The 20991-nt window shown below is 42.9% G+C and overlaps 1 protein-coding gene across 1 annotated transcript in view; it reads right to left on the reverse strand.

The window, feature by feature from the left end:
* The window catches only part of RELN (reelin), a 534390-nt gene that overhangs the window by 245105 nt on the left and 268294 nt on the right, over positions 1–20991 (reverse strand). Inside the window, exons 14-18 of the mRNA XM_033958706.1 lie at positions 19498–19706; positions 15784–15912; positions 15106–15215; positions 8263–8329; positions 4692–4925 (exon numbers count right to left, since the gene is read on the reverse strand). Coding sequence (XP_033814597.1) covers positions 4692–4925; positions 8263–8329; positions 15106–15215; positions 15784–15912; positions 19498–19706 — 749 coding nt within the window. The remainder of the gene's footprint in view (positions 1–4691; positions 4926–8262; positions 8330–15105; positions 15216–15783; positions 15913–19497; positions 19707–20991) is intronic.

Here is a 20991-nt window from a genome sequence, read left to right on the forward strand (position 1 = left end):
AGTATACATAAGGGGCCTGATTCTGGAAGCGGGGCCTGCCGCGTATAATCAGCGGGATTTTTAAAGTGGTTATTGAGTTTATATGAGTCATCATTGTTTTTTGCACATACATAAGAATTGCATCTCCGGATCAGACCCTGGGCCCATCAAGTCTGGTGATCTGCACATGCGGAGGCCCCGCCTGGTATACCCTGGCATCTAATTTACCCTTACCCATATCACTCTATGCCGCTCTTAAGGAGATGTGTATCTAGTATACCCTTAAATCCTAGAACGGTGGATTCTGCAATTACTTCCTCTGGGAGAGCATTCCAGGTGTCCACCACTGGCTGTGTGAAACAGAACTTCCTGATATTCGTCCTGGACCTGTCCCCCCTCAGCTTCAGTCTATGATCTCTTGTCCGTGTCACATTGGACATTGTAAATAACTGCTTTCCCTGCTCCATTTTGTCGAATCCATTCAGTATTTTGAAAGTCTCGATCAGATCCCCTCGCAGTCTCCTCTTCTCAACGGAGAACAATCCCAGTCTCCTAAGTCGTTCCTCGTAGTCCAGGTTCTCCATACCTTTCACTAGCTTTGTTGCTCGTCTCTGCACCCTCTCTAGCAGTTTTATATCCTTCTTTAGGTATGGAGACCAATGCTGGACGCAGTATTCCAGGTACGGTCTGACCATGGCTCTGTAGAGTGGTATTATAACTTTCTCTGATCTACTCGTGATTCCCTTCTTTATCATGCCTAGCATTGTATTCTTTATTTCTGTTTATAAAGGCAGCACACTTTTTTCAATCCCCCGAAGATCTTGCATGGATTGAAATGCCCATTTAGAGGAGGGCGTCACGGCTGACATCAGCGCTGGTTGTGGCAGGAGCCATTTGAGATAAGTGTTGCCTTCCTGGAGAGGGATATTTTGTCCCATAGTGAAATATGTTTTTTGCCACATAAAAGATTTTTCGATAACAATATATCTTTTTGAATGTAAGAGACCAGTATTTAGGTGTAAGAACATAAGAATTTGCCACTGCTGGGTCAGACAAGTGGTCCATCGCACCCAGCAGTCCGCTCACGCGGTGGTCCCCAGGTCAAAGACCTGTGCCCTAAATGAGACTAGCCCTACTTGCGTTCATTCTGGTTCAGCAGGAACATGTCCAACCTTGTCTTAAATCCCTGGAGGGTGTTTTCCCCTATAACAGATTCCGGAAGAGCATTCCAGTTCTCTACCACTCTCTGGGTGAAGAAGAACTTCCTTACATTTGTACGGAATCTATCCCCTTTTAAGTTTAGAGAGTGCCCTCTCGTTCTCTCTACCTTGGAGAGGGTGAACAACCTGTCTTTATCTACTAAGTCTATACCCTTCATTATCTTGAATGTTTCGATCATGTCCCCTCTCAGTCTCCTCTTTTCAAGGGAGAATAGGCCCAGCTTTTCTAATCTCTCACTGTACAGCAATTCCTCCAACCCCTTAATCATTTTAGTTGCTCTTCTCTGGACCCTTTCGAGTAGTACCGTGTCCTTCTTCATGTACGGCGACCAGTGCTGGACACAGTATTCCAGGTGAGGGCGTACCATGGCCCGGTACAGCGGCATGATAACCTTCTCCAATCTGTTTGTGATCTCCTTCTTAATCATTCCTAGCATTCTGTTCGCCCTTTTCGCCACCGCCGCACATTGTGCGGACGGCTTCATTGACTTGTCGACCAGTACTCCCAAGTGTTATTCATAACGTACTGTTAAGGTAGAGGGAGGAGGGGTGAGCACAAATGATTTTGCAATAAAGATACAAGATGTGGACTTGAAATGGTATCTAAATCATAAGAGGTCCTATGAACTAATATTTTATCACATTATGATATGCTCATCTCTCATGTTGAGAATAGTGTCAAATGTAGTGTTCAATGAGAAATTGTTTGTACTAACCAAACAGTGAAAGTTATTTAAAAGTCTTATTTTAGATTACTGAAGTATCTGTTGTCTAATCAGCAGTTGCAAGTGTTTGTGAAGTTTGTTGAGTAATGGATATTTAACCATCTTGTTACCCACTTGTTCTATTCAGCATATCAATCACCGGCTGGTGCTACATTCAGAATCACATCCTTTTTTTTTTTTTCTTTTAACATTAGGCGCCATAAATGTTGGCCAGAATTTTAAAGGCCTACATTTAAGGCACTGGTCTCGTGCCTACGGAGGCACATAGGAACACCTACGGATGCCTAAGGCCACTTTCGGTACAAACTATGCAGTGACGTAGTAAGGAGGGGTGACAACGACGTGGTCTTCCTAAGGGCACGGCAACACTCCTCCTTTCCACCACCCCCAGTTCCTCTCCTTGCCGTGCGTGCATGCCCCTTGCCTTCCCCCATACCTTTTTTTACTTCCCTGGTGTGAGGTTGCTGCCCACATCAGCATCGGCACTCTCTTTGATGTCACTTCTGGGACCCGCACCTAGGAAGTGACATCAGAGGGCAAACCAGCACTGACAAGGGCATGCTGTTCATGTTGGAGAACATAAAAAGGGAAGGGGAAAGGGAAGGAGGGACGCATGGTGGTGGTGGGGGGGGGGCGGGGAAGAGGGCAGACTTATCTGAATCCATAAAAGAATTGCAGTTTTGGATTCAGATAAGTCTGGATTTTTTAGATATTCTTTTGTTTGACATGTTTTCTTCTTAGTCATGTTACTGCCTAATCTATCATGAATTCTTAACAGTTTTTTACATCTTAATTGTGCTATTGTCTTAACTTTATTGATCTTATCAGATGTATCCTTTTATCGACTGTTTTTATTTTGTATTTAGATATTGACTGTTTATTCTGTATTTTAGATATTGACTATATGTATTTTTTGTTGTGAACCGCTTCGAACTTCTGGTATAGCGGTATACAAGAAATAAATTATTATTATTATATTCACTGTTATTATTATTGCGTGATATTTTTCACTGATATAAGTCACAAGGAGAGTTTGTGGGTCAGAAGCCAGAACTCTCACCTCACAGAGAAGAGCACTTGTTTGTTTATGTTTTTGAACTGAGACTTTTTAACGTACTTTCATAAATGAAATTAAAAATTGTAAAGACACTGTGATGAACGGGGTGGACTCATCAAGGCATTAGCCTAATGGTTGCCATTCATGAGTTGTCGGCCCGTGCTGACACTGTTCAGCTATCATCTACAGTTCCCCAGTACTGAGGTCTCTCTCATTTTCCTTAATAGACACACCTGGTCCTCCTGTGAGTTGGGTGCAGGGGGTTAATTCCTCCGTGAAGATTACTGCCAATTTTTTTGTAGTTTGTGACATTGTTTTAATTATGTATGTTGGATTGTAACTTGTTCAGAATTGTTGGATGGTTGCAAGTAATAATTTTTTTAAATAAATAAACATTTGTACGTTCTCTTTTGTAAAATCTCTACTTTTCAATCTACTCATATTTCACTGCATCCTCTTATGTAACTGATTCTAAGCTCCATGCAGCCAGTTCTAAAATCACCTCCAAAAATTGCTGCCAGTTTTCTTGCAAAAACATATGGAGGAAGAAGAATTAGACCTTAGAACCCTCCCACCATGAGCCTGACATACCTCCACTCTGAAGTCTCCAAAACAGCAACGGCGGCAATGCTCTGAATGGGCTGCTTCACAGCCTTCTCCGCCAGGGCCTTCCCTCTGCCGCGTCACTGATGATATCACTAGGGTTTATTTTTTTTCATATTCAATATCAGTGACGCAGCAGAGGGAAGGTCCTGGCAGGGAGGGTCGCAAAGCAACCTGTTCAGAGCGCTGCCGTTGTTTTCGAGGTTCAGAGTGCAGGTATGTCAGGCTCATGGTGGGAGGGTTGGTGGGGTTTTGCTGCACAGAGGGATGGGAGGAAGGGCTAGGAAGATGCCGCAGAAGGAAGGCCCGGCCCGGGCAGGGAAGGCTGCGAAGAAGCCCGTTCAGAGTGCTGCCACTGTTTTGGGAGACCTCGGAGCTGCTTCACAAGGGGATGGGTGAGAGGCGAGGAAAGATGCTGCACATGGTGGGGGGGAGAAGAGAAAGGAAAGAGGAAGAATTTGGGTGGAGGAGAGGAAGGGAGAGATGATTGTGCATGAAAAAAATAAGACATTCCCCGAAAATAAGCCCTAGTGCGTTTTTTGAAGCACAAATTAATTTAAGACCCTGTCTTATTTTGGGGGAAACACAGCATGTATATATAAACCACTTTGAATGTGTAACCACAAAAAGGCAGTATACAAGTTCCATCCCCCCTTTTATTGTGATTCTAAGGACTACTTCTTCCTCCATATTGGATCTAGGAGACCGTGTGCTTTGCTGTGTTTTCTCACTCATTGCAAAAGCTGTATGTAATGTTTTCATTTCTTGCATTTTTTTTTATATTAAAATAAATTTAGTGGAAAAAATGTGAATACAAATTTTGCTCAAAAAGCATCATGAAACTTTTTGCTTAATTCTGAAACTTAGGAATCTTGGGCAAAATTGTGGTTTTAGTACCATTTTTTCTGGCATGACTTTCCATCCTAGAAGATGCAGGAAGTGAGCATTACTTTAAAAATGCAAGCAAACTGACCTGCGGAACTTTCTTTTTTTTTTTTTTTTTTTTTTGCTTTAATTGATAAATCTGGCACAAATTTAGAAATCTCTATTGTAATATATGACAGCCATGTAATGAATGACCACACTGCGATTCCTTTAACTGTTCACCTAGACTGTGAGCTGTCAAGAAAAGCGGTGATGAGTTGACGTCTTCCATCCTTATTAAAGACCAAGGCCTTGCCGCTTGCTAGTACTCCACAGCCGAAGCTGACTTCAGCACCACGGACAGAGTAAAAGTTGTGGTAAGAGGACAGCCTGGAGCTGCTGAAGCTCTCTGAAATGAACACGGGGAATGTCTGGGAGGCCATTTCACAAGCAGGACCTGAGAAGCCAGGATCACACCTATGAAAAAAAAAACCCCAAGAAAATTTAAGTCTGAATCTAGTACAAAGCTCCTGATTAAAAGAAAAAAATGATACAATTTTATTTTAAAACATTTACTGTATATGCAAAGTTCTAAACAGTTTCCAGTAAAACAAAGATTTCCATTAGAGAATGACACGGGGAAAAATTCTGTCCCCGTCACCACCCTGTCCCCGGACCACCATCCTCTGCACCGCCCCGTCCCTGCCGTCCCCTTCACTGCCCCATCACCGTCCCCACTGTCTCTTTCACCGCCCTGGCCCCATCCCAGTCTTCAGCATCTTCTCCTCTCCATCCCCCCACCCCCAGCACTCTTCACGCGGTCCAGCAGCTACCTCCCGCCGGCCAGCCATGCATTTCCCTCCCTCCCTTCTTTTCCCTTACCTTTTCTTGGTGAAACTGGCGATTTCTATAAGGCTATGAGCTGTATTACAGCCGGAGCCTTGAAGTCGTGTCAGTTTGCCTGCTAGAAAAGTCTCCTCCGATGCAACCGGAAACAGGAAGTTGCGTCAGAGGAGACTTTTCCATCGGGCAACACGACATGACTTCAAGGCTCCGGCTGTAATACAGCTCATAGCCTTATAGAAATCGCCAGTTTCAACAAAAAAAAGATAAGGGAAAAGGAGGGAGGGAGGGAGATGCATGGTCGGTTGGCTGGCCGGCGGGAGAGAGTAGGCTGCCGGATTGAAAGTTTGTTCACTGCGCGATCCTACTTGTTCACCGCCCCGTCTAACCATTCACGCTCCACGGGGCGGTGAATGGCCTTGTCCCCGATCTCACGGTGACCTTTTTTTTTGGTCACCTTTTTGGCGGGTTACCCACGACTAGCCGCGGGTAACAACCACTGTGTCATTCTCTAATTTTCATCATGAAGCACATATACCACTAAAATACAACACCTAGGGCTCCTTTTACTAAGGTGCGCTAGCGCTTTTAACACACGCAGGAAAGTACCGCGCGCTACGTGGCTAGAACTAACGCTAGCTCAATGCTGGCATTAAGGTCTAGCGCGCGCAGCAATGGAACGCGCACTATTCCTCACATTAAAGCCCTAACGCAGATTAGTAAAAGCAGCCCCTAATCTTCCTAAAAATCTGAATCAGCATATTAACCTACCGCCATTCAGTAAGTGGAGTAGAGGCGAGGGGAGGTCAGAAGGACAATGGGACTCGGGGATCAGAGATTTGGCGCTGGAGAAGAGTAGGGACCTGGAGACTGGGAGAAGAGCAAGTGCTCTGGGATTGGGCATAGATTGTAGATTTCTAGATAAAGTAGCCAGTGAGGGGACAGAGCAGAGACTTAGAGAAAGGTGGAGATGAGGATGTGAGGATTGAGGCACGGTTTTGTCTGGATAGTGGAGGCTCGGAAATTACTTGTTACAAGTGTTATATAGTCTGGGGGTATGAGTAAATGATATAATAAAAGAAAAGGGATTAAGGGTGAGGAGGGGCTGACAGGCGATGTGCATGACCTGGAAGACTAGAGAGAGGGGTAAGACGCAGGAGACAGTGACATTATGGAGGTCTCCAAGAGGATGAGTCTCTGCGGTGGATTAGAGGGTAGGAATGGGGTTCGGGTTGGTGGCGGGGAGGTGCTGAACAAGGGGTATTAGGCAGGGAAACAATAAAGAGGAGGGGGGAGAAAAGAAAGGGGGAATGAAAAGGCGATTTCAGCTACACAAGGTCTCAAAAGCTCAGGCACTTAATTATCTTATCCCTACTTTTTAGATGAAATATCTTACAACCTTATAAAATGTCACATCACTGTAAGGACTGATCTCTTTAGATGTCCTTTTAACATATCCAGGGAGGGAGGGTGGGGGAGAGGGCACGTTTTGGAATTGATTTAAGGGGGATGGTTAGATATTTCTTGTAGGCATCTATTTATTGATTAACAGGTGGAAGGGTGGGGGGAAATAATTTTTTGTTATAAATTCTTGTAAGTTTAACGTGCTTTAATTGTAATATTCTATGTAAATGTATTAATTATTGTGCATAACTGTAGTTTAAAAGTAAATAAATAATTTTTTTTTAAAAAGATAATTTTGCCATTTCAAATATTTTGTGGGTTTTTTTTTTTTTTTCCATGGACTGAGAGCTGATACTCCGCATTTTGCTAGTCTGTACAAAATGCTTCAAATGTCCCCTCTACCTATTCAGTGATCCTCCTTCTCCCATGGATGCCATCAGGGCTGACCTTTCCTTTCCCTTAATTAAGATTCTGGGAGTTAATTACCATCACCTTAGAAATTTGAGGGGCAATTCTATAATATAGGTGTTAAATGCACCCATTATACATTTAAAAGTTTAATAATAATGACATGTGCACGTATACATGAGCTCATACATTGTGGAACTTCCAAAATTCCATCTAGGCGTTATTCTGTATATACCCATTTAAGAAGGAGTGAGTGGCACAGAGATAGGCTTTCTTAGGAACACTTCAGCACTGATTCTGATAGTGAGCCACTTTAGGGTAGGCGGAGTTTACCTGCAGAGTCAAAGGAGCAGGGCCCAGACAGGGAGGAGATTTACCCTCTCTTCTATTAAGCTGCGTTAGCAGAACAGATCAGGGAGGTAGCACAGCCCAGTGGAATAGTAAGGTGGGGGCGGGGGTGGTCTGCCCCGGGTGCCATACTTGTGGGTGGCTCCAGCACCCCTCCTCTTTCTGCACCCCCCACTTCCCACTCCTCCCTGTGCCACATGCATGCCCTCCCTTCCCTGCACCTCTAGTTGTTCACCGCCGCAAGCAACAACTTCAACGTGCTCCTCGCGGCCGTGTCATCTCTCCCGCTGACATCACTTCTTTAAACCTTCACCAGCATGAGCCACTACTCTGGCCTGCTGCTTATGCCGGCCTGGCTCCCTCTGAAATCACTTCCAAGCTGAGGGGCTAGGAACTGGTATCAGAGGGAAAGCCAACACTGGCACGAGCAGTAGGCCGAGAAGCTGCTCGCGCTGGTGAAAATTTAAAAAGGTACCGGGGAGGGAAGGGAGGGCATGAGTGAGGTGTGTGGGGTGTGGAAGGAGGAGGCGGAGAGGAGGGCATGGGGGGAGAGTGCCCCTGCCCCAGGAGCCCCCTACCCTTGCTATGCCACTGTGTCCTTGTGCTCTTTGTCGCTGAGGCTGAGTAATAGCAGATGTGTTACAGGTTTCTGGGGCTCCAGGCCACATTATGAAGGCACTTCCTCACTGACGTGTGTCATACTCCTGCCCGGGTGCAGTAAAATTAGAATGAGAGCACCCAAATTTATTTTGTGTGGTTCACCCACAAGCCAGCATTTACTCGCCGATATCAAATATTATCAATCTCTTACTTGCAGCCGTTTCTAGTGCATTGTCCTCGGCCAGAGCAGAACTTCAAGCAAGATGGACCAATATAAACTGCAGTAGAAAGAAATCACTTTAATAAAAAGAAACACAGTCATTTAAAATGAAAGAAACACAGTCACCACACGTGCTAATGTTTATAAATGATGCAAGTGAATGGGGGAATGCAATATCTTAAAGTAGAGAGACAGCAGGGAGATACATGGTGATTATTTGTGGGATACTGTACCTACTTTCATAAATAAGCAAATATCTCATAGATTAGAACCTAGACACTTTCATTCAATGTCCTGGAGAGACCATGGAAAAGAGAGACCAATATGCAAACTGATTTAATAGGGCAGGAGAGGATCCTGCTGGTTAAATTGTACAGCACGAGTCAGGAGGGTATATTTAGTGGGACTTGGGGGGGGGGGGGCTAACCGTGGTAGCGCCCACTGATGAAATCTCCCCTTAATCGGACAGTGATATTAAATATCTCCTCTGACTGCCATGGCACTCGTAAGTAAGTGCTGGGGCAGAGCTAGGAGTTATGTAGGTACTGGTGATATTCCATGCCGATGCCTGCAAAGCTACTAACTCAAGTCAGCCTTAAAGCCCTGGTTGCTTTTTTCAAGTATTTAGTGGGTGTCCCCCTTCTCTCTATTGTGACCCCCCTCCTTTTGAGTGACAGCCATTTGCACGGATTCTCAGCCTGGTCCTCGGGACACACCGAGCCAGTCTGATTTTCAAGATGGTCACAATGAATATGCATGAGAGAGATTTGCGTACAATGGAAGGAACGTATGCAAATTTATCTCATGCATATTCACTGTGGGTATCCTGAAAACCTGACTGGCTTGGTGTGTGTCCAGAGGACTGGGTGCAGAAACCCTCGTCCAAAGGTATATAACGTTGCGCTATACAATCGTCCCGTTTGTACAGGTGCTTAATGCGTTGTTCTAATGTGTTGGTTTTTTATGTCCCTTCCTATGTTTCAGTGGCCATTTTAAGACCGCAAACTGCCTTGAAACGTGCATGATATGGTAGGATATCAAAAATATATAAGTACGGTAAATAAACACCTAAACTGCAGTCCTAACTTGGACTCGAATAGTATTTAAAACCTGCTGTTTTAGTTTAAAGATTTTTTTATGGTTTAATCTCATCAGAGGTTGTCTAGCTAATAACGTTTCCAGCTAGAATTGGTTTTAGTCATAGTTTACACAGAATGGATATGTTTGCACCATATTTTAAAGGAATAAAATTTAAAAAACATATCTTGAACATCAGCCTTCCTATTTGACATTTAGAAAAGGTTATCTTGAGATAAGATGTAATACAACATGCCCTTTCCAGCACTTCATTTTGCTACCTTACTGTATATGTTTCTCAAATATACATATATATATATATATATACAGTGGTGCCTCGCATAAAGAACGCCTTGCACAGCGAACGCTGCACACAACGAACTTCATGTCATGATTCACACAACGAAGTCGCCCAAGCTTCCACGATCGCTGCCAATGTATTGCATCCTTCCGCGCAGGCGCTGCAGGCAGTCGTTAGTCACTGCGCTTAACGCGTTTCACATAACGAACTTTTCGCATAACAAACTTGCTCCTGGAACGAATTAAGTTCGTTGTGTGAGGCACCACTGTATATATGAACTCTTTAGCCTTTCTGCACAACAGCGGATTCCACTTCGATTTCACATAGTGGGGATCCGGGATGGGCATTCTGGCCCCAATTTGGCCATTTTAGCGGCAACATGGGCTGAGGACTTGCACTGCACGCTAACGGCCCAACAGCTACAGAGGACGCTGAAGAATATTCAGAAGGTGTCTCCTAATATTATCCACTGGGAAATGCAGTTAAAAATTGTTTTGAGACTTCATATCCTGCCGGAACGGGCAGCCCGGATGGGGATTACTACAACTCGCTCTTGCCCGAAATGTGCTCAAGCTCACGCTTCATTGGGGCATATGCTTTGGAACTGCCCCAAAATTAAACAGTTCTGGCGACATTTAGGGCACTATATTACGCAGCTTTGGCGGAGGCGTTGGCTCCCACAACCGAGAGCTTTATTTGGACATTATAATATAGCCGCGCCCAAACCCAAAGGAATGTCAGCTTTTGTCACTAGAGTGCTTTTGATAGGGAAGAAAGCAATTCTTACTAACTGGCTGTCCCGAGATCCACCTTCCTACGCTCAATGGAGAGCGTTGATGATTGTTCATGCAACGCTGGAGCGGAGACTAGTGGGAGATTTAGATCGTGGACTGGGCCGCAAATTCTGTCAGACCTGGGAATGCTTCTGGCAGGACCTCACACCGTATGCTCGCAGTAGACTCTTGAATTGTTAGGACTATCTTACACTCTCAGCCATTGTAGTGGCATTGGACTTTTGGGGTGGGGAGGGAAGGGAGGGATGGGAGGGGAGGGGGTGAGCTTGCACTGTTATTCTTTGGATTTGTATGCAACTTCTATTTGTATGTTCTGGTAGAAATAATAAAAATCATTTGAACATAAAAAACATATACAGTAAGGTAGCAAAATGAAGTGCTGGAAAGGGCATGTTGTATTACATCTTATCTCAAGAATTTGTATTAATATCATTTTAAAATTGCAGGCCGTTTCAGACTTGAATAGGGAAAAAAGTGGGTTAAAAGTGTTAGGGCTCCTTTCACTAAGCTGCGCTTGCGTTTTTCACGGGCGCTAGACGCTAACACCAATCATCCGCTAGGCGCCATTTATAGAATCAAGCCTAATGGCACCTATGCAGTCTTAGGCACTGATAGGCATTGAAGTTTTTACCCGTAGCGTGGGGGGCTAATCTGCAGCGCGTGGTAAAAACGCTACCGCAGCTTAGTAAAAAGAACCCTTAATTTAGATTCGTATAGCCCTGAATATCGGCTGTATCTTCAAAAACTTCCAGGTGCTGCCACATAATCAGCGCTGGTGCCTGGATAGAGCAAAGCAGTAAATATCTGAGTCTAACTTAGCCAGTGGTGGTGAGCATTTGAAAAAGTGCTCATCAGCAGTGACTGACTATTGACCCCAGATTGCAAAAGGGTCCCTGTGTCCATTTAGCCTTGATCTCCAGTGGAAAACAAAAACTAAGATACTGGATAGAAACCACTAACTTTCTTCATAGTAGCCAGAAATTACCATTGATTTATACAGGATTTGAACATGTTCTCTTAGGCTTCCGCAGCTGGACTCTTGATTGTTGCTGATGTCCGGATTTTTGCTGCATCTGAGTAGGTAGAACCGATGTTTCACCCATCATGCTATGGCTTTCTTCAGGGTATGCTTACAGAATACCATAGCTTACAAGGGTTTGCATAGAGAATAACACAGGGACAAATCCCGCGGGGTCTAGCTCCATCTCCGTCCCGTTCCCACGAGTTCTGTCCCTGGCCCATTCCTGCAAGCTCTGTCCTCCTCTGCACAAGCGTCGAACACTTTTGATTTTAAAGTGTTTGAGGCTTGTGCAGATGAGGACGGAGCTTAGGCATTGGTGGAATGAGGCATTATGACATCACAGTCTGAGCTCTAGAATGTTGCTACTTATGATTTTTAAAGTGTTTGAGGCTTGTGCAGATGAGGACAGAGCTTAGGCATTGGTGGAATGAGGCATTATGACATCACAGTCTGAGCTCTAGAATGTTGCTACTTAGGATTTTAAAGTGTTTGAGGCTTGTGCAGATGAGGATGGAGCTTAGGCATTGGTGGAATGAGGCATTATGACATCACAGTCTGAGCTCTAGAATGTTGCTACTTAGGATTTTAAAGTGTTTGAGGCTTGTGCAGATGAGGACGGAGCTTAGGCATTGGTGGAATGAGGCATTATGACATCACAGTCTGAGCTCTAGAATGTTGCTACTTATGATTTTTAAAGTGTTTGAGGCTTGTGCAGATGAGGACAGAGCTTAGGCATTGGTGGAATGAGGCATTATGACATCACAGTCTGAGCTCTAGAATGTTGCTACTTAGGATTTTAAAGTGTTTGAGGCTTGTGCAGATGAGGATGGAGCTTAGGCATTGGTGGAATGAGGCATTATGACATCACAGTCTGAGCTCTAGAATGTTGCTACTTATGATTTTTAAAGTGTTTGAGGCTTGTGCAGATGAGGACAGAGCTTAGGCATTGGTGGAATGAGGCATTATGACATCACAGTCTGAGCTCTAGAATGTTGCTACTTAGGATTTTAAAGTGTTTGAGGCTTGTGCAGATGAGGACGGAGCTTAGGCATTGGTGGAATGAGGCATTATGACATCACAGTCTGAGCTCTAGAATGTTGCTACTTATGATTTTTAAAGTGTTTGAGGCTTGTGCAGATGAGGACAGAGCTTAGGCATTGGTGGAATGAGGCATTATGACATCACAGTCTGAGCTCTAGAATGTTGCTACTTATGATTTTTAAAGTGTTTGAGGCTTGTGCAGATGAGGACAGAGCTTAGGCATTGGTGGAATGAGGCATTATGACATCACAGTCTGAGCTCTAGAATGTTGCTACTTAGGATTTTAAAGTGTTTGAGGCTTGTGCAGATGAGGATGGAGCTTAGGCATTGGTGGAATGAGGCATTATGACATCACAGTCTGAGCTCTAGAATGTTGCTACTTAGGATTTTAAAGTGTTTGAGGCTTGTGCAGATGAGGACGGAGCTTAGGCATTGGTGGAATGAGGCATTATGACATCACAGTCTGAGCTCTAGAATGTTGCTACTTAGGATTTTAAAGTGTTTGAGGCTTGTGCAGATGAGGACGGAGCTTAGGCATTGGTGGAATGAGGCATTATGACATCACAGTCTGAGCTCTAGAATGTTGCTACTTAGGATTTTAAAGTGTTTGAGGCTTGTGCAGATGAGGACAGAGCTTGCAGGGATGAGGCAGAGACAGGGACAGAACTCGCAGGATGGAGATAGATCCCACGGGAACAAGGACAAATTTGTCCCTGTGTCATTCTTCAAGATGCTACAAGGGCCTCGCAATTCTTACACCAGCTCTACGACTGATGTAAGAGCTCGCACCTAAGCATGTTTGTGCACAAACACCCAGTTACACTAGTATTTTATAAGGGAAGATAACTGTCTACTTTTCTTCATAGAACAGGCTCCAACCAGGCAGTCTCTGGGTACCTAACTGAAGGCACCTTGCTATAGACTTGCCCTTCTGTTGTCTCTCCTCTGATTGAGTAGGCTCCTGATGACTTCACTATTGGAAGCCTAATTGTGGCCTGGTCTTGCACTATGCAAATACTATGTAATTTGTATACTCTACTATACAAATTTCAACATCCTAGGCTTATCTAATATTTAGGGGTGAAAAAAAGTCTCAGAATCTGGAGCCATATACCCAATCCAAAGCGTGGTTGCTCACTTTTGCTCCTAGTGCAGTCATAGGCAAAATACCCCTTTATTTTTATCTTAGTTATTTTTTTCTTATTTTTCTCTGTTTTTTAAATCTTTTTTTAGTCCAATCCAACTCTCAAATAGATATAATATAGTTCTGTATAAGTTTAAAGTTTCGTTCATTTCAGCCTCAAGAATTATCGCAACTTGGACTATCAGCAGTGCTACAATGGTTTAAAAACCTACATCCATAAAAGAAAAACAAAGAGGGAACTTATTTTGTCTGCTCTATTGCTTCCCTTCTCTTCGCCACTGCGTGAATGCCTCACCGTCTGTTTATAGAATCCTTCGTCACTTCTTTGAATTCTTGTCTTGCTCGGGTGAATGCAGCGGCAGAGGATCCATAACAGAACCCAAGCAGGACAAGAAGAAAGTCACAGGATGATGGCTGAAACGTCGGTTCAACCTACCCAGATACAGCGAGACCTGGACAACAGCAAGCATCGGGATTTGAACAGCTGGCCTAAAAAATGAATCAGCGTCTTTCCATGCTGAGCCATCCGAGACTATACAGTATGTCTGGATTCATAAACCCCAAATGCGAAAAAATTAATGTGAGCACTTTGCTTCCTGTAGCCTAATGGCCCTGATTCCATAAATGGCGCCTAACTTTTAACTTTGAGCGCAGTTGTCAATCATCCGCTAGGCGCCATTTATAGAATCAAGCCTAGTGGCACCTATGCAGTCTTAGGCACTGATAGGCATTGAAACTTTAGGGACAATCCCAATGAATTCAACGCTAAGTCAAACCACACCCCAAATCCACCCGGAATATGCCCCTAAGCCTATTTTCTGGTAGGCACCTCAGACCCCCTATCTCAAAGTGGTAGGTGCCTACAGAGTTAGGAACCTACTAGCTAGATATGGCCCCCATTTACAAAGATGATTATCGTGGCTGGCCGCAGTAATTGCTCTGATGCCCATAGGGATTCAAAAGACGTTGGAGTGTTTGCCGCGCCGTAGCTGCTACCACGCCTTTGTAAAAAGGGGAGGATATATTTTAACTGCTTTTAAATTATTTTTTAATGGTGCTTTTCAATTATCAGCGCTGATTAAGCCTAATTGAATGATTAAATTAGGTGCCTATATCAACTAGGTGTGCCCATCTAGGTGTCTAACTTTATGCATCTTTCATAGAATCAGGGCCAAAATGCGTTTTTAAAAATATTTCATTGCTTTTATCTTATGGATTCACTGCAGAGAAGTAACCACATGTGATCAGAAATGAAAGGAGTTCGATATCTCTTAAGAGCACCAGGTTAAGCAGCTTAAGTGTATCATATAAGGCAGATTAAGAACATCAGGTTAGGTAGAGGCTTCCAGAGTGCAATCAAATCCCACATAAATGATAGGTGATTTTTTTATGAATCAGGCCCTAAGTATGCACATCACAAAATCCATTTCCATTTATCAAAAACATTAATACTAACTGTTATCTATTGCCCACATGTTTCCAAGAATTGGTCCCAATTGCCTCCATCGCAGCCTTGTGTCTCTGGTTAGTGCTGCATTGGGGAGGGGAATAGATATTCGATTCCATCTGAAACAAAATATAACATTTACATGCATTAAAGGCAATTTTTTTGTTCAAGAGGCTTTGTTCACTTTGCAGATGATAAATTGCAGAAAACATTTTCACAAAAACCTTCCGTGTGTGCGATTAGTCAAAGAGAATGCACACCATCAACTACTCATTCCTCTATTGTACTATCATTATATGTCTACATTTTCGCTAAGGACAAGGTTGATGGCCCAAGTCCCCTCTTTTCTTAAAGTGACCAAAAAGATGTTATAAAATCAGGTTAGTACCCTAGAGGTATAACAGGAAAAAATGACAAATAGTTTCCAAAAACTAAAATGCTAACACACATACCAAAATATGACTCAGTTGAAAAACTCCATGACCTTTATAGCAACAAAGATCCTGCTGTATACAATGAGCATTTTCTGGACCACATGGAAGGTCAGTCCACCCACAAGAAAACCCATCACATACCACCCTGCAGCTGCACTGACTGAAGTACAATGCTGTCTGAAATTTATCGTCTCATAGAGCTTTGCCTCTGAGCTGTAGCTCTGACCTATTGTAATGGAAGTAGCTGTCTTACCCACTGTAATTTTCGGCCGAGTAGACTGTGCTGTGAGGAAGATGTGGCCCAGCACATAACTCAGGCAGACACTCACTGTGAAGCGAGGACCAGGCGCGTCCGTGGTTAGTTGAGAACTCCAGGATGACACTAATGGCACCAGGGAACAAAATGCAGTCATATTTCATAGTTACATTTCTACACTGTATCACAGACCAAAAGACACATGAGAAGATTTATACTTGCTCTTTATCATGCACAAAATATCTGGGTTAATTTTTGCACAGAGGTGCTTATTTTCAAATGTCTGCATGCAAATTCAAGCTGTTCCTCAACCCTGTCCTCATGAATGTCTCCAATCATTAAGGCTCAGGTTACCCTGTAAGGGGCAGTTCCATAACTAGAAGCCTCCATATTGATGTGTGGAGGATTTGCGGTGGGATCCTATTCTGTAATGGCAACTGGGTACCCAGATTCCATTATAGCATTCTAGCATAACCCAATATCAGGTTGCATTATAATGATAATGATAACTTTATTTTTCTATGCCGCCATAGTCGAAAGACTTCTAGGCGGTTTACATTGAAGAAGGCTGGACAATCAGCGAATTACAGAGTGCAAGAGGTGAAAGGTTACATAAGAAATAGGTAAAGGACAGCAAGTTACATCAAGTTTGGCAAGGGGAAGATATCATTGTGAGGGGCATCTGTTTTTAGGAGATGGATTTGTCATGTGCTCACAGTAGACATAGTGCAACTGGAAGGGTGCAAATTCTGTAAGTTAGATGTATAACTGGGAGCTCCTCCCATGCTCTGTCCATGTGTACACCCATTTACATTAATGCATTTTGCCTTTTAAATGCACCATTACAGAACAGCGTTTAGACGCCCTATTGACACTTTCACAGGTTAGTGTGCACTTACGATAAGTGCTAGTATTCAATACATTTATAAGTGCAACGGGCTTGCAAACGTGAGTGCCTAGATTACAGAACTGCCCTTTATGGGGCCAATTCTACAAAAGCTACTCAAATTTGGGCACCAAAATATAGAGCACTGTGCTAATTCTATAATGGGAATTATGCCTTCAATTACTGTTATAGAATGCTAGCCTAAGTCTGCACTTACGTGCCAGCATTTCAGCCTGACAACTTTTGCATGTCGACAGCAGGCATAAAAAAATGTTATGTTTGATTTTTAAGGTACTGAATGATAAGGTTCTATCTGTGCTAAGTTCCTTATTTCATTTTTTTTTTTAAATCAGCCATTGCGATCACTGCGTTTTGAGAATCCGACGCGGCTTGAGGCTCCTGCAGTGAATTCTGTGAGACTTTCAGGATTTCGTCGTTCCATGACGACGGTGCAGGGTGTGTCACTGTGGAATGCTTTACCTACTGAGATGAAACGAGCATCCGGTGTGTTACAATTTAGCAAACATGTAAAGATTATGCTATTTGAGAGAGAGTTTTCTGGACTGTTTTTGTATTTCTGGTGTGATTTTATGATGCTTTTCTGTTTGTTAGAATTTTATTGTGTATGTTTTTTTTGTACCCCGCACAGAATTGTTGGATGCTGCCGGTAATAAATATTTAAACAAATAAATAGAAATAAATGCGTGCAACTACATGTTGGTGGTTAGACATGTAGGCAACACTATTCTATAACCAACATATGCAACTGTTGGTAACACCCATGACTTGCCCCATTTATGCCCCCCTTTGCAGTTGTGCATTATAGAATTGAGGTGCTACGTTTATGGAATAGAGTTGTAAAAAATTATATATAGAAATGCAAATTGGTACCAATTAGTGGTTGTTAAAGCCAATTATTAATAATTATTGCCAATTAAGTGCCAATTAAGCACCAATTGCCCCATTAAGCTACATGCGCAATTGGTGATCTTCTATAATAAGTAAGCACACGATTGTATGTGCATACCACTTATATAATTAGTGGGCATGTTCATAACTTTTTATATATAGTCCTGGATTCTATATAAGGTGACTAAAGTTGCACATACAAATCTATGTGCATTGCTGATTTATGTGCACAACTTAATTGGTTAACAAGCCAATCAGTGCTGGTAATTGCCACTTAAAAGTAATTATCAACATTAATTGGCATTAATTAGAATTTAGGTGCATAACCTGCTATGCATAGACCATAAAATTGTGCACATAAATTCTACCCCACGGATCTCAAAAGGGGGCACGGCCAGGGGAGGGTCATGGGCGTTCCTATAAGGTACTTTTATAGACTATGTCCAATCTGCACCTAAGTTAGGTGCAGGTATTTATATCAGGTTATAGTTGTTATAAACGGCCATGCCTAAATTTTGGTAGGGTGAATGGACGATATGGGCGATATGCATATTCTATAAACTACACCTATCTTGAGATGTGGTTTATAAAACAGCATTGTGCATTCTGATCTTTTCGGAACCATATATAGAATTAGGTCCATATTGAACATTAAATTTTATAAATACATATTTTCAGAAATAAAATGCAGTTTTACATGCTGAAATGTTTTTGTTTTTTTTTTTAAATAGTCCTTTAGGGGGGGGCTCTTATGGGCAACCATTAAGACAGATCTTTTACTGTTATTCCCAGTTATTTGCAACTAGGGGGCCCTTTAACTAAACTGCGGTAAATACTAATACCCTTAAGCAAGCTGTGCAGCCTGGAATGTTCAGTATTTTCTCTGTCTCCTAGCAGATGGTGGCCAGATTGTGCAGCTCATGATTGGTACAAGTCCAAAAATCCTAGACTGCTTGAGGAGTGGGTCAGTTCAAATTTTTGGATTTTCCAGATTCTTGGGCAGTACTTTTAAAATTCAAATTTAAGGAATAAAGAAGAGATAAACAAGCCAATTTTATTGGCTTATTCACTATCAAATACAGAATGCTTCATTTATCAAAGTGGGCATATTTACAGGAAAACGTGCAAAGAAACTTAAATATCAAATCTCATTGAATTAGACCATATTAGGAGAGTCATACAAAACACAGGTATTTTACAGTAAAATTTATTTTCGAATGTGCTTTTTTTCCTGTTTGTAACATTTCCTGTAAAAGCTCCCACATCACTGAGTCTCCCTTTCAATCTCTCAGGTGGTCCAGATTCCAATTTTAAAGGGTCCAGATTTTCAGGTGGTCCAAATTTCTGGTACCTGAATTTTTGGACCTGTACTGTACATAGACACAACTATTGTGTGGAACACTGTCTTGGAGATATTTGTTATTTTTGCATCCGATCAGCTTGCTGTTAAAACCAGCAAAATATCCTCTCTTGCTCCTGAAAATTAAAGCACTCTTCCCACTGAGTTGTTACCAGAACAATGTGGTCATAGAATTCCTCCGTTGAACTTTCAGCAAGAGTGGGGTGGAAGAAGGGGGAAGGGTGCATAAATGTGTAATTATACTTGTTTAAATGCACATTTGAATGGAGGGGAAGGAGAAGAAGAGAAAGCAAAGTCTGTGTCTCCTAGCACAGGCTATCACTGGTCAGGATGAATCACCTTCCCCTTGGCACTCACCTTTGACCTTTTGCTATTACTGCAGCCACAGCATGGGCCATTATTGATTTATCACTCAGGCTATTTTTAAAACTTGATTTAATTCAGAGGTTATATCAGAGGGGGAAAAGATGGAGATTATTCTTAAGGGATCAAATAAACAGGGAGTGTGTGGACTGCTCTTAAAGGCATATCAAAAGTGCAGGACAGATTTTCTTACCTGTTGCCAGGCTGATGAGATCCACAGCCAAGGTTAATGGAAAACTGTATCATGTGAGACTGAGTGGTAGGCAGAACAGGTAAAACATGGAAGAAATCCACAGCCCAGACATTCTGATTATGTCCAGCATGGGTCTTCTGTCTGAGGCAAAACTTGGTGGCTGGAGTCTGCAGCTCCGGATTGATAACGGCCGAGACTATAGATGGCACCTGTAGGCATAATCTATTTGATTTATATTTATATCTAGAAACATCAGGATGCATGTTCTACTACAGAAAGAACTAGCAATTTCAAAGAGGCCTTAACATGTATACAGCATTTATTGGACCTATGGTAGCATACTGAAAAATGGTTACAATAGCACAGACATGAAGATTATAGGGTTGACATTCAGCTGGCTTTCTTGCTATGCCCAGAGATTCAAAGCCAGGCCATGTCTGGGCTGGGCTTTGAATTTCCAAGTTTGCAAAGCCGGCTACACAATAGTCAGTTAAGTGCATAAAGATAGGATTGACTTTCAACAGTTCTATTTATATGGTTACTCTAGCCGGTTAAGTGCTAAATATCATCATTTAACAGGGCAAGTGCTGACTCTACCCTCAGAACACCCCAAAAATAGCCGGTTTTGCTTTAGGCACTAACCAGTCATTTTCAGTGGCACTAACCAGTTAAATGCTGCTGGAAATGACCAACCAGCCCTGAACAAGTGATTTAACTGGCTAGGAGTCAACCCCGGTGTGTCACAATGCTCCAACGAGGACCTGATCTACTCTGGCTTTCCCCCCATAGACACAGAGTGACAGCAAAGCCTTACAGGAGGAGGTGGGTGCCTTCTGTTTGTTCGATTCCTGATACTACTGCTTTTATGTGCCACATCAACATGGTCTACATATTACATGCAGGCACTGAAGGCATCTCCTCTGTCCCTAGCCGACTCACAATTGCCCTGATGCTGCATAAGGTGTACGCATTCTATAATGGCATTCAGCACCTAAATTATGGCGTAGCTGAGTATACCTAAATGAATCAAGTGCATACATAACTTATGTACTATGTATACCGCCTTGTGTTTACGTACAATAATGCTCAGACACATCCCACCCAACTCTCTAAAGCGCGCCTAAAGTTAGGCACCTGCATCGGGCTAAATCGATGCCGATAATCAGCACTCAACACCTCTTAATTAGCACCAACTGGAGTTAATTGAACGTTGGGTGCTTAACTTGGTAGGTGTGATTCTACAGCAGTTAGGCACCTAGGGTAAAGTACATAACTGTGGGCGCGGTTAGGGGGAGGATTGTGGTTGTGTTCTTGAGTTAGGCACCTGTTTTTGAGTTAGGAGCAATTGGGCATCTAACAGAGGCACAGGCATTTAGGCCAAGAAAACCCTGGCATAAATAGGGCGTTGTATTTAAATGTTTGAATGCTTAACCCCATGCAATAATGTTTGGGAGGCACTAAAGCCCAAATCCTATAAGCAGTGCCTAAAAGTTA

Source organism: Geotrypetes seraphini, chromosome 9 (assembly GCF_902459505.1).
Source record: "Geotrypetes seraphini chromosome 9, aGeoSer1.1, whole genome shotgun sequence".
NCBI lineage: Eukaryota > Metazoa > Chordata > Amphibia > Gymnophiona > Dermophiidae > Geotrypetes > Geotrypetes seraphini.